General features: G+C 34.4%; 1 protein-coding gene across 1 annotated transcript; it reads right to left on the bottom strand.

The window, feature by feature from the left end:
- Window positions 1–4303: 4303 nt before the first annotated feature.
- On the bottom strand, window positions 4304–8980 carry LOC308347059 (NKG2-A/NKG2-B type II integral membrane protein-like; the record flags this gene model as incomplete). Its single annotated transcript, XM_080810222.1, has 5 exons — window positions 4304–4381; window positions 6383–6534; window positions 7538–7591; window positions 8287–8364; window positions 8776–8980. 5 exons carry the CDS (start codon window positions 8978–8980, stop codon window positions 4304–4306), a joined length of 567 nt encoding a protein of 188 aa, XP_080666348.1.
- Between the last annotated feature and the right edge of the window lie 3945 nt (window positions 8981–12925).

Here is a 12925-nt window from a genome sequence, read left to right on the forward strand (position 1 = left end):
TTTTTCCCTAAAAACAAAAATCCCCTTCAGATTTCTGTTGCTCGGGAAGAACTGCTACTAACATAGGTCTTTCATAAAAGCAAAGTGACATAACACGAATTTTTGAGAAGTTGAGGCAAACCTGTAATAATTAGGGTCAGGAAATGGGTTATGTTACTGTTAATTTAATATATTTTATCAGAATTTAGTCAGAAGTCATTTGAAGTAGATGGCAACCAGTTAATAATATAAGAGTAAAGAGTCCCATCAGCAAGATGGAGAACTAGGAGGTCCCAGTGTTTATCTGCCTCACACCAAACAATAAGAATAATCACTAAACAGCTTCAAACTAAATACAGCTCAGGAAAATCTCTAAACCAAAAAACATCAAGAAACCTGATAGAGTTCAAAAGTCCAGGATGATGCCACAGAGAGTAAAGCAAGCATTTTGACTGTATCACCGAACCCTCTAGTTGAGAGTGACTGACTCCTGAAGGAACCCCCTCAGAGGATGTCACCACATGGAGAGAAGGAGAGCAGGAGAGTCCAGGAGGTTTCACCTTCGGGGATGTCTGTGGCTTTTGCATCAGAAGTGCCCACCAATGCTGATCCTGATTGATGGAACACCCCAGAAGGCCCCACTCTGCATCTACTCCCAGAGGCTGAAGCTGTTGCTACTGTGAGACCTGCCTTCAGGGACCCCAGTTGCTACTCTTAGGTTTGGGCAGATGCTGCTGCTGTGCTGAGTCCCACCCACTGGGTCCATGTCAAGCCTCTGGGTCTTCACTGTAAAGGTGCTCCTGCTGCTCTGAACCACACCCCTGTCCCAGGATTGGACTCTGAACTGCCATTGCTAACACCAGGTTGCTGCTACTTAGACCCTTTCCTTCACCTATGGCAGCTCAAGTGACCCATCATTCCTAGTGGCGAGCTCCGACTGCCTTGACCCCATCTTTTAGGTCCCATAGCAGGGCTCTGAGTCCTCATTGCTGATACTGTACTGTTGCATCCCAAGACACTCTTTCAGTTCCCATTTCACAACCTAAACTACCATTGGAAACTATGCTAGTAGAGCTCCATGCCCAGCTCCTTGGGTCCTGACACATGGCTATGACTCAGTCAAGGCATAATCTAACATAATCATTGTGATCATATTGCAATACACAGTGTATCAAATGAACACAATGTATGTCTAAAATACATAGACTGCATTATATCAACTGTATTTCGATAAAACCAAACATAAGATATATTTGTGATACCTACACCAACTACCAAGGGAATAGCTTAAGAATGTAGCTAAGACGTCAATAGAAGAATTAAAATGGAGCACTAAAATAATCTATATTTAATACAAAAGATGTCACATAATGTGGAAGAAGAAACCAAGAGGTGAATACATAATACATAACAAATGTCAGACTTAAATCCAACTAACCCAATAACATTCATGTAAATTAAATAAATATTCTAATAAAAATATAGAAGTTGTCATCCCAAACAAAAAAGTAAGATCCATCTATATGCTTCCTGTAACAGACACACTTTAGAGTCAAAGGCACAAATAGGTATGAAAAAAGATTAGAAAAATATACCCCTGACAAACAGTAACCTTGTAAGTGAACAAAAAGGGCTCTCCTATTACCTAAGTAGCTGTTAAAACAAGAAATATTATTAGAAATTAAAAGAAACATTTCAACATGTTAAGGCTCCCAATATAAGAGGAAGATAAAGCAATGATAAACATATGTTATTCACCTGACAACAGAATCCAGGTCTCAAACACATGAAATAGAAAGTGACAGATTTGGAAGGATAAATAATTCAATGAACATAGTTGAAGATTTAAAAGCTCTTCTGTCAGTAGTGAGAGAACAGCTAGTCAGAGAATCAGAAGCCCTACGGAAGACTGTCAAAGTAGTAAGAACCAGTTTTACATAACTGACATATATAGAAAGGGGTCTAGGTTATAAACAGGATCAAATATTTAAAGGATGGAAATTTTCAAAATATAGTGTCTGAAGACAAAGGAACATTAGAAGTAACAACAGAAGGAAATATGGGCTATTTTCAAACATGTGGAAAGTGATACATTTCTGAAAAATTTCCAGTTCAAGGATGAAATCTTTGAAAATACCCTTTACTGGATGATACTAAACTGAGAATATATCAAAACCTTATATGGGATTGAATGTAGTGTTTAGAGACAATTTGTAGCTTTGTCATTTATATTCAAAAGGAAAAATGTTATAAAATGTCTCGTCTGAAGAGCTCCCTTTCAAGAAAATATAAAGAAAAGAGCCAATTAAAATTACAGAAGGTAGAAATAACATACATTTAGCTGAAAGATGATTGTGGGGTATGTATAGTAGAATAACTCAGGGAAGCCTTGAATGGATCAATACCCAAATATCCAAGGGCATCAGCAATAGGATGGATGAATACATTGTAGTAGAATCAGGCAATGGATCAAAAATGAGTTTGGACAATTTGGAAACTTCATGCAACTCTAACGATGAATTGCACAAGTTTATCTTCCCCTGAAAATTCAAAAAATAAAGTATGCATACTATATGATTCCATTTATATAAATGTCTTTTTTAAAATGCAGGTAAGAACTTGAAAGGGACATTTTGCTGTGCTGGTAAAATTAATTTACACATTGTAGGCTATGGTGACACTTAAAAATGCAGCCATCAGTTAGCAAGTATCCCATGGGCATCCATCTGTATGTACATTATACCACAATAAAATTACCACAAGAGAATATTATGAAAATGTGCACAACTATTTAAAACGGGGTTTTCATAAAATTGAAAAAATCTTACCAAATACAACTTGTGAAGACTGAAACAAAAAAAGAAAATAAAAATATCAATAGTGTCTTATAACTTCTAATACATTTTTACCTGTCATTCTGAAAGCTTTCCACACTCAGTGACAGAATATTGAAATGTTTATGAATGAAGAAAATGTATGGCAATTAAAAACCAAAGACACCTTGCAGGGTAGAAAAAGAAGCTAATTGAATATATGATATGTGCATTTTGATGGGAATATTAAAAAAAGGAAATGATGTGTCAATGGCAATAATAAATATATTCAGACAATATATAAAAATAATGGATTATGACATAAGTAGATTTATTGAAGCAATACCATCCTGGATTTACATTTACAATTCCATCAGCTTAGTCTGTCATATTAGCAGAGTAAACAAGGTCAAATAATGTGACATCTGTGGTGCAGAAGGTTACTGATAAAACTAACATTCATTCTTAATTTTAAAAAATCTTTACAAAGATAGAAATAAATATGAAATGATGCAATGATCTAGAATACATATGATAACTCTGAAAAGAACTATTATAAACCCATTGTTTAAAAAAGAGACTGTTTTTAAAGTGTGATATTGACATAAAAATACATAATGATATTAATAAAATAGATTATAAAGTGCAAAAACCATATCCACATAAAAATGGAATGCAGGTTTCAACAAAGTTGCAGTCACTCAGTGGAGAAAGAAAGTTTTTTCAGCATATGTTGTGAAAACAATGGAGTATCAATATTATTAATAGATATATACTTTATACTATGTATAAAAATATTAAAAATTGATCATCCTTAAGTGTAAATGATAAAATTTCAAGAAGATGGATGAGAAAAAATGCATGACCTAAAATTGGGCAGACATTTCTCCGAACAGCAAAAACATGATCCATGAAAGAACAAATTGATGAAGTGTAGTTCATCAGGATAATTTCTACTTTTTGAAGAGAAAAGAAAGACAAGTCATAGCCTTGGGAGGAAATATTTGCAAATCATACATCTAATAAAAGCCTTGCTGTCAAGATACAAAAAGAATTCCCAAAATACAATAACAGAAACTAAAAATATAATAAGCAAAATATTTCAAGAAATGACTTCATCAAAAAATGTGTATGGGTGGCAAATGAATACAGTAAAAGAAGTCCAACAATCTTAGTCTTAGGAAAATTCATATTAAAACATCTGTAGATCAGACGTTCTCTTCCTTCTACCGAATATCGCTAAAACCCCTGGACTTTACATACAAGACAACATATGAAGACTCAGAAAGATGATGAGAAAGCCGACAGACCTGTGCACTCCAGACCCAAGGAATGACATGGCAATGAGCTCCCTAGAATTTCTCTTTCCTTTAGATGTCCCAGTCTGGCGCCAGAGACGCTGACAACTCACAGACCCAAGGGGTACAGGCAACAGCCTCCAAAGTATTTTTTTTCTCCCTAGTCAAAATAATGGAAGAAATGCATGCTAGAAAGACAGAAAAGTTTTAGACTCATGCATTATTCCAATCAAATGCTTTAACTGTCCAGGAAAAATACTGCTCAGGAATGCGGGTGAAATACAGCATTCTCTGAAAAAGGAAAACTAAGAAAATGTGTCACCACCAGACTCACTCTGAAAGAATTGCTAAAGGAAATTATCTAAACAGAAATTCAATGATGAAAGAAGAAATCTTGGATCATCAGGAAGAAAGGGACAATAAATGAAAGAATAGAACTACCATTAGGGCTAATGGACTTTCCTTCACCTCCTGTGTTGTCTAAATTGTTTGATATTTGAAGCAACTCATTGGTTGAAGCAAAATTATAACATCCATGATTCTCAGCATAAGTAGAGAAATATTTAAGACAATTATAGTATAAATGGGACACAGTAAAGTACATAAGGGAAAGTAAGGCTTTACATTTTACTGAGAGTGTTGTGGGTTGTGTAGACTGTGTAGACTGACATATGTGTATACAATTATCCATATAAACATATCTAATACCTATACTACTTATATAAAGTATATTAGAGCATATATGGATGTATAGTTATAACTTTATATGGATGTATAGTTATAACTTTTATAAATTTAAAACTTTTAAGTTTTAATTTTTAAAGATTTTTAAGTTGTAAGATAAAGTTTTAAAGTTTTTATCCACTTAGATCTTCTTAATTAAGTCATGACGTAGAAAAGTATAACTGTCACTTTTATCTCACAGCATCGTAAACACATCACCAAAAATAAATTCCAATTGGATCATAAACCTTAACTAAAGTTTAAAAAATAAAAAAAAAAAAGAAAAAGGTAAATCCAGGAAAGTCATATAGGAAGTTATATTCACGAACTTTGACTAACTTCTGAAATCAGTCCAAAATAATCACTAACACCCAAATGATAAATTGGGTGATGGTAACATTAATTTTTTTTTAAATTTAAATTTAATTGGCCAAGGTATAGTACATCATTAGTTTTTTATTAAAATTCTGATCATAAAAAACTTCAGTAAGAGTAAAAATGCAAGTCACAGCAATTTTCATCTCATAAACTCAAACAAGTGCTCATATCTAAAACATGATGAAAACTTCTAATAAGGGAAAAGAGACACCGTTTGGGAGAAACAGGCAAGGAATACACACAGGGATATAATGCTGTATTTCTACGTTATTATTTTATTATGACAAACAAAACATTTCTATTCCCTAATTATAATATACTATATACTATGTCATTATGTATAATAAATTATAAATATAATATATGGAAAAAATAGAAAAGACTTTTCATAAAGTAATTATTCATAATACTTTCATACTAAAGAGGAACTAAAATTCTGCGACTAGCTTTTAGACGGTCCTATTCACATTAGACAGCAGTGAGCATTCATAAACTCTAGACAAATGCAATGATATAGATGGATTACAATATCATGTGAGAGTGAAAGGAGATACTCCATTATCCCATTGATGTAAAATTTGAAAATAGGCAAAGATATTTCACATTGTTAAAATGGGAAGGGCTGGGGCGCCTGGGTGGCTCAGTGGGTTAAGCCTTTGCCCTCGGCTCAGGTCATGATCTCAGGGTCCTGGGATTGAGCCCAGCATCAGGATCTCTGCTCAGCAGGGAGCCTGCTTCTCTCTCTCTCTCTGCCTGCCTCTCTGCCTACTTGTGATCTCTCTGTCTGTCAAATAAATAAATAAAAATCTTTTAAAAAATGGGTAGGGCTGATAGAGGCTCTAAACTTCTATTTCATGCTCTGAGTTGTAATTGCATGGTTCTAACTACTTTGTGAACAAGTTGCACAATCATATGTTTGATTTCCTTGACATGTGATAAAATTAAACAGTAAAGTTATTTCAGGCAAAAGAGCATTTATAGAAGCAGAGTTTTCTATGAAAAGCAAGAACTGGTAATTGTCAAGTGTACAATAAAGATTTAAAAATATAAATAAAATATTGCAGAGTTAAACTATGGAATAGTAACAGATATTAAATAAGCTAGAAATATGTACACAAAGATGGATGAACTCTAAAATATAATATTAATTGATAAGCCTTTAATAAAATTTGGAAACATCTGAAATCTTACCAATTCTTCTTTATCCTCTATGGAGAACAGGACAGAGTTCTTAGAAGCACAGTCTGACAAACTCTCATTCCATGATTTTCTTTCAGTGCTAATGTAATAGCAATTGTTGGAATATGTCATCCACTCTTTTGGACAATGACCACAGTAATATGCTGGACAAAAATTATAAGATATTCTCCAAAAAGGTTCAAATATTAAAAAATGCAAATTGACAACTGACATATGTATACACATGTGTATATAACATATCCATGATCCCTCACAAGCTGGCAAAAATAAAACAAAACACACACGTGATACAACCAGAAGAGTGAGGCTTTTGCCCTAATATATGTGCTCATATAGAGCAAATACACCCCCCCCACACACACAAAATCTCTAAATGTCCTTTGAGTCACTGAATAAAACAACTGGTTTGGAATTGTAGAATGGTTTATCTCTTATCATGCTATAGCCGGAGGAAATTTGAGATAATCAATGACTATGGGTATGATGATTTTGTGATTTTTAAAGGTTTTATTTATTTATTTGATATATTTTTATTTTTTAAAAGATTTTATTTATTTGTCAGAGAGAGAGCAAACAGAAGCAGGGGCAGTGGCAGGCAGAGGAAGAGGCAGGTTCCCCACCAAGCAGGAAGCCTGATGCTGACCTGGATCCCAGGACCCTGAGATATGACCTGAGCAGCAGGCTGATACTTAACCAACTGAGCCACCCAGGCATTCCATGGGTATGGTGATTTTAAATAGTATTTTGTCATACTGTTTCATAAGTAATAGAAGTAATAATAATAAGTAATAATAAGTAATACTTTCCTATAGTTTTTATTTCTGAGAGTTTATTACAGGATTTTCTAATTTGTTTTCCTCAAAAGAATCAATTATCAGGGGTACCTGGGTGGCTCAGTGGGTTAAGCCTCTGCCTTCGGCTCAGGTCATGATCTCAGGGTCCTGGGATCGAGCCCACATTGGGCTCTCTGCTCAGCAGGGAGTCTGCCTCCCCCTCTCTGCCTGGCTCTCTGCCTACTTGTGATCTCTGTCTGTCAAATAAATAAATAAAATCTTTTAAAAAAAGAATCAATTACCATCTTTTCCTAGCCTAAGATAGAGATAAAATAGAAGTTACACTAATAACAGAATTTTGAAAATGATGTACCTTTCCGGATCCTAGTTTCCAGGGATGTTTTATTCTGTTTCGGTCCTTCAGTAACTAGAAAAATTAAAGCAATCCTCATACAAACTTAATATTAAACTAAATAAAACATAATGATTTGAGTTTCTTGGTTTGAAAGTTGGTATATTGTTTAGAATTAGAAAATTCTGTAATAAAATTGATTTTACCAGTAAGTGGTTAATGAAGTAATGAACATGTCAGGAGAAAAAATTCAAAAGCTTAAAGAACCAAAACTCACCACTTTTTACAGCATTTTGTTTAAACAATCTCAAGAATTAATTTGTATGTCTCTATAAGGTCTCTCCTATAACTTGCTTTTGAGGTATGAGATCTGAATACATGTCTAATACTCTCTACAATTATTCTATTATTTCTACATTTGGCAAATTCAGAGTAACCATTCCACACGGAAAGCACACATGCATTAAAATGAGATAAGACAGGGCGCCTGGGTGGCTCAGTGGGTTAAAGCCTCTGCCTTCAGCTCAGGTCATGATCCCAGGGTCCTGGGATGGAGCCCCGCATCGGGATCTCTGCTCAGCAGGGAGCCTGCTTCCTCCCCTCTCTCTGCCTGCTTCTCTGCCTTCTCTGTGATCTCTGTCTGTCAAATAAATAAACAAAATCTTTTAAAAAATGAGATAAGACAATTCCATAGTACTGTGCAATATTTCGAGGTACTGACTATCATTAAAGTGAAAAATTCTCTTGTAGACATTCAAACTCACACTTACCAGGAATAACAGCTATTGTGACCACAGTGGACATTAAGACAAGGCAAATGATCCCCAGGATCCCAGCAATGAGCTTCCCTGGACATAAAGGTAAATAGTTGGAAGAGAAATGAAAACAATGAGAAAGGATGGACAGAAATAATCCTTTAGGAAATGTACATACAAGAGAACCAACTAGATGCACAGAGAATCATATAAAAACTTGCACTCCAAACCCATATCTACCATTATAATCTCAGAATGTAACATTGCAGTGGCAGTAAATTTATTACACCAGGAGATGTTGGTAAAGATTACAAATTATAACAAAGCTGGAACAAAATTAGTCTTCAGATATCAATTACAACACTATATTGCAATTTCAAGCTCTGATCTTCAGAAATGAGAAATAGGTGTCATTCCCTACTCATTCTCTGCACTTCTACGGCCCAACTGCACATCATAGTACATAATACTACAGTTATACTGTGTGTGTATTACATGTTTTACCTTTGCAGTGGGAGTTCTTGCTGTTCCTTTGAGGATCCTGAGAAGCATTTTGAAGATTTGAAGCATCTTGAAGAGTTAATTCTGCATACGTTATTTCCTGCTCAGTTTCTGAAATGGGACTTTTAGTGCCCTTAGCTTTCACTTGCTGTCTTTTTGAACCCTTAACCTGACTGAGTTCTGCATAGGTAACTCCTTGGTTATTCATCTCTGCAACTGTGTCCTGTCAGGCACAGGACTGAGTGGGACTGTACTGAGGGACTTGATGAATAGTATATGCGATGACAAGATTGCTGAGACAGTCACAGTGGGTGGAGTGTGTGGTGAGTGGTAGTACTCATTTGCTGTTGAACAATGTAAAATCTGGTACTAATTTCCTTAGAGCATTTCATGATAGAATAAGTTATTTTTACAATGATATTCTATGCCTGACACAATAGTATTAGTTGGAAAAGTGTAAAGCAATAAATTAGTGAAGAAGAAAAGAATTCAGGAGTAATATTGTCCTTTTAGTTTAAGGTCAGAATCCACAAAAATATTTCAACATTATTAGAATAACTGGTTTAAAATTAAAATGCCAAATTAGAAAAAAAAAGTGCTGCATCAATTTTGGAGGGCAATTTTTATATCAGGTGTTGGTTAAAAATTGGTGTTCTAAGATTGGGGAATACTAGTTTAGTACATATAGCAATTTCCTGGAGTAAATGACTTTTACTTCAACAATTAGATTTCTTTACCTAAAAGGTAATGTAGCCCAATCAAGTGAACTCTTATTTTGAATAATTATGGAGTTCTGAGAAATCGTTAAATTTTAAAGGAAAGATTTTATATGTCACATGACGCATTAAACTTCCAAAACCTGAACCATATTGAAAACAAAACAAAACCCCCCCATATATATACACACACACACACACACACACATTTTATATATATATATATATATATTTAAAGATTATAATTATTTACTTGAGAGAGAGAGTGTGTGTTTGTGTGAGACTAGAAGAAGAGAGAGAAGCAGACTCCCTGTTGAGCAGAGAGCCTGACACTGGACTGACTCCCAGGACACCAAGATCATGACCTGAGCGAAAGGCAGATGGTTAACCAGTTGACTGAGTCACCCAGGCACCCCCAAACCCATATTTTTAAAAAGCACTTATTAACACCAGAAATTGACAATTGATTTAATGGCAAAGAATGAAAGCTTAGAATGAAAAATAAGAGTACAGATCATGGGGCACCTGGGTGTCTCAGTGGGTTAAGCCTCTGCTTCGGCTCAGGTCATGATCTCAGGGTCCTGGGATCAAGCCCCACATTGGGTTGGGGGGTTCTCTGCTCAGCAGGGAGCCTGCTTCCCTCTTCTCTCTCTGCCTGCCTCTCTGCCTACTTGTGATCTCTGTCACATAAATAAATAAATAAATAAATAATCCTTAAAAAAAAAAAAAAGAATGTAGGTCACTTATAGAAGAACACTGTTGGTACAAACTTCTAGAAAGGTCTATGAATGTCAAAGGCAGTGAGGGTAGCTTTAGTCGTATAAGGAATTTCACTAAATGCAATCAATGTAATTTCATAATTCAGTCAATGAGCTCTGCAGTTAGTGAAAGCTGGAATTACTCCTGGCTCTCAATCTTACAAAGTATGACTTTTAACAAGTTACTTCCTGTCTAGTTATTTAGTTTTTACTAATCTAAAATGGTAATTAAAATATGTAAAACATAATGCAGATAAAACACTTAATACTCCATCTGGCTTTTGTAAACTCTCAATAATATATCAGTTATTTTAATTATTATTATTATTATTATTATTATTATTTTTAAAGACTTTATTTATTTATTTGACAGACAGAGATCTCAAGTAGGCAGAGAAGCAGGCAGAGAGAGGAGGAAGCAGGCTCCCCGCTGAGCACAGAGCCCGATGCGGGGCTCGATCCCAGGACCCTGGGATCATGACCTGAGCTGAAGGCAGAGGTTTTAACCCACTGAGCCACCCAGGTGCCCTATTTTAATTATTTTTAACACAATGGCCACTTTATCATTACTGACTCATATCCTTTAGAGCACGTAACATAATTCATTAGACAGGAGTGTCTTTCAGTATTGAATAACTTTTTTTGCCAAGCTTTGACTTGAACATTTGTACCTAAGCTGAAATTAGCATTTTTACAGAAGGTACCTCATCTTCCTTTTATGAAAAAACAAACTGTCTTAATTTATCAAAGTAAACGTATGACCATTTGACCATTATGATTTGATTGATTCATTTTAAGAATTTATTTTTAAAGCCTAAGATAAATATCAAATAATACAGTAACTATATCTATAATTGATGACAAATCCAGACTGTTCCTTCTCATGATGCTTATAGGATTTCACTTAAAATTATATTGATTTGCAAACACAATTTATGCCTGTGGATATATACTTAATTACTTCTCTACAGGCAAGAATTTGGATGTTTTAAGAAGTTCTCCAGTATATTTCAAATTAATTTTTGTTTGTCACCCTGAATTGTTGGAATAAAGGTACCAATGTTCTCTGTGATTTGATTGTGTATTAGTTGTGCCTCAGGTGCCTCCCATCCAGCATTTGTATCTCCCACTAAGTGAGGTGGCTAGGAGAGAGACAGCAGAGGAGTTATACATACCTTCTGCTTGCCAGAAAGTCATGCATCTTCCAGTGGGAGACCAGATTACTCTTATAAACAGACAGTATCTGTGGTCTTCACAGACTGCTGGCCCTGTGAGAGCTGAGTGAGGCAATAGTGGAAAAAGTAGATTTCTCATCAATGTGTCACTTAAAATTTGAACAGGAAATCCTTACACTGGGGCTATTTTGAAGACACTTTATCTCATCACACACCTCCAGAATGTCTGAGACTTTCAGCTTGTAGTGTGTCATTTAGTCTGTCCCTTGGCAAGTGCCTCTGAGAAATGCTTATGTTCCACAAGATATTGGGGTCAGAGACTTGACCATTAGGCTGTTAATTTTCTTCCATCTCAATCACAAATACTTGAGAACTTGGGCTTATGAAAAATGTCTTAAATATTTAAATTTTACTGTTAGGGTTTCTACGTCTTGACATCATGCTTGTCTTTCTTGCACCTTTGCTATGTCATATCTATTACACTGAAAATATTTTAAAATCATCATCCAGTTAATAGGTATTTAATGATATTTGACACTAATTCTGAAGACTCACTACATTTTCATCTTTATTGTAACTGCCACAGGGATATAACTTCCAAACTTACCTTCTGAATTTTTCAAACTTACCTTCATTTATAATATACCTGCATTTTTATTTTTATTATTTTTAAATAAGTTATTTAGGTTTCTCCTGAAACAATTATGCTTGTGGGAGATAAAACATTGAAATTAAAAAAAAAAAAAACAGCATCCCAGAGATTTGAATATTAAATAATTATTCATATTATTCATTGATTCATCCTCCAATGATAACTATTTTAATAAGAATAGTTGTATTTTAATAAGAATAATGATTGTAAATGAAAAAACTATAGGTCTAACTCTATAGTGGGCAAATGAATGCAATGCTTAAAAATTTCACTTAATTCAAAAAATAAAGATGGACAGAGAAGGTACTTTTAAAACACAATTAAATATCATGTGCACATCACATAATTTTTGGGGGGACCTTTTTTTTTAAAATTTATTTTCAGCATAACAGAATTCATTGTTTTTGCACCACACCCAGTGCTCCATGCAATACATGCCCTCCTTAATACCTACCACCTGGCTCCCCCAAACATCACATAATTTTTAAAGATATTTGCAAATATGTTTCTATTGCTCTGTAGTTCTGTTGTTTTGGTTTAGTTTTGCAGAAAAGGTTGAGAATATTTTTTTTACTTTTATTTATTTATTTCTAATAATGTGTAGTTGACATAAAATATTATATTACTTCCAGGTGTAGATACAGTGATTCAATGTTTATATACCTTTTACGATCATTATAAAACTCATTACCATCTATCACCATATTACAATTTTTAATTAATACAATGTTTTAATGTTTAATGTTTTAATTAATACAATGTTATTGACTATGATCCTTGTGCTATAATTTGTATCCCTGTGACTTCTTTTGTAACTGAAATTTTGTATTTCTTACTTCCTTTTACCTATTT

The sequence above is a fragment of the Martes martes genome (genome assembly GCF_963455335.1).
Source record: "Martes martes genome assembly, chromosome: 8".
NCBI lineage: Eukaryota > Metazoa > Chordata > Mammalia > Carnivora > Mustelidae > Martes > Martes martes.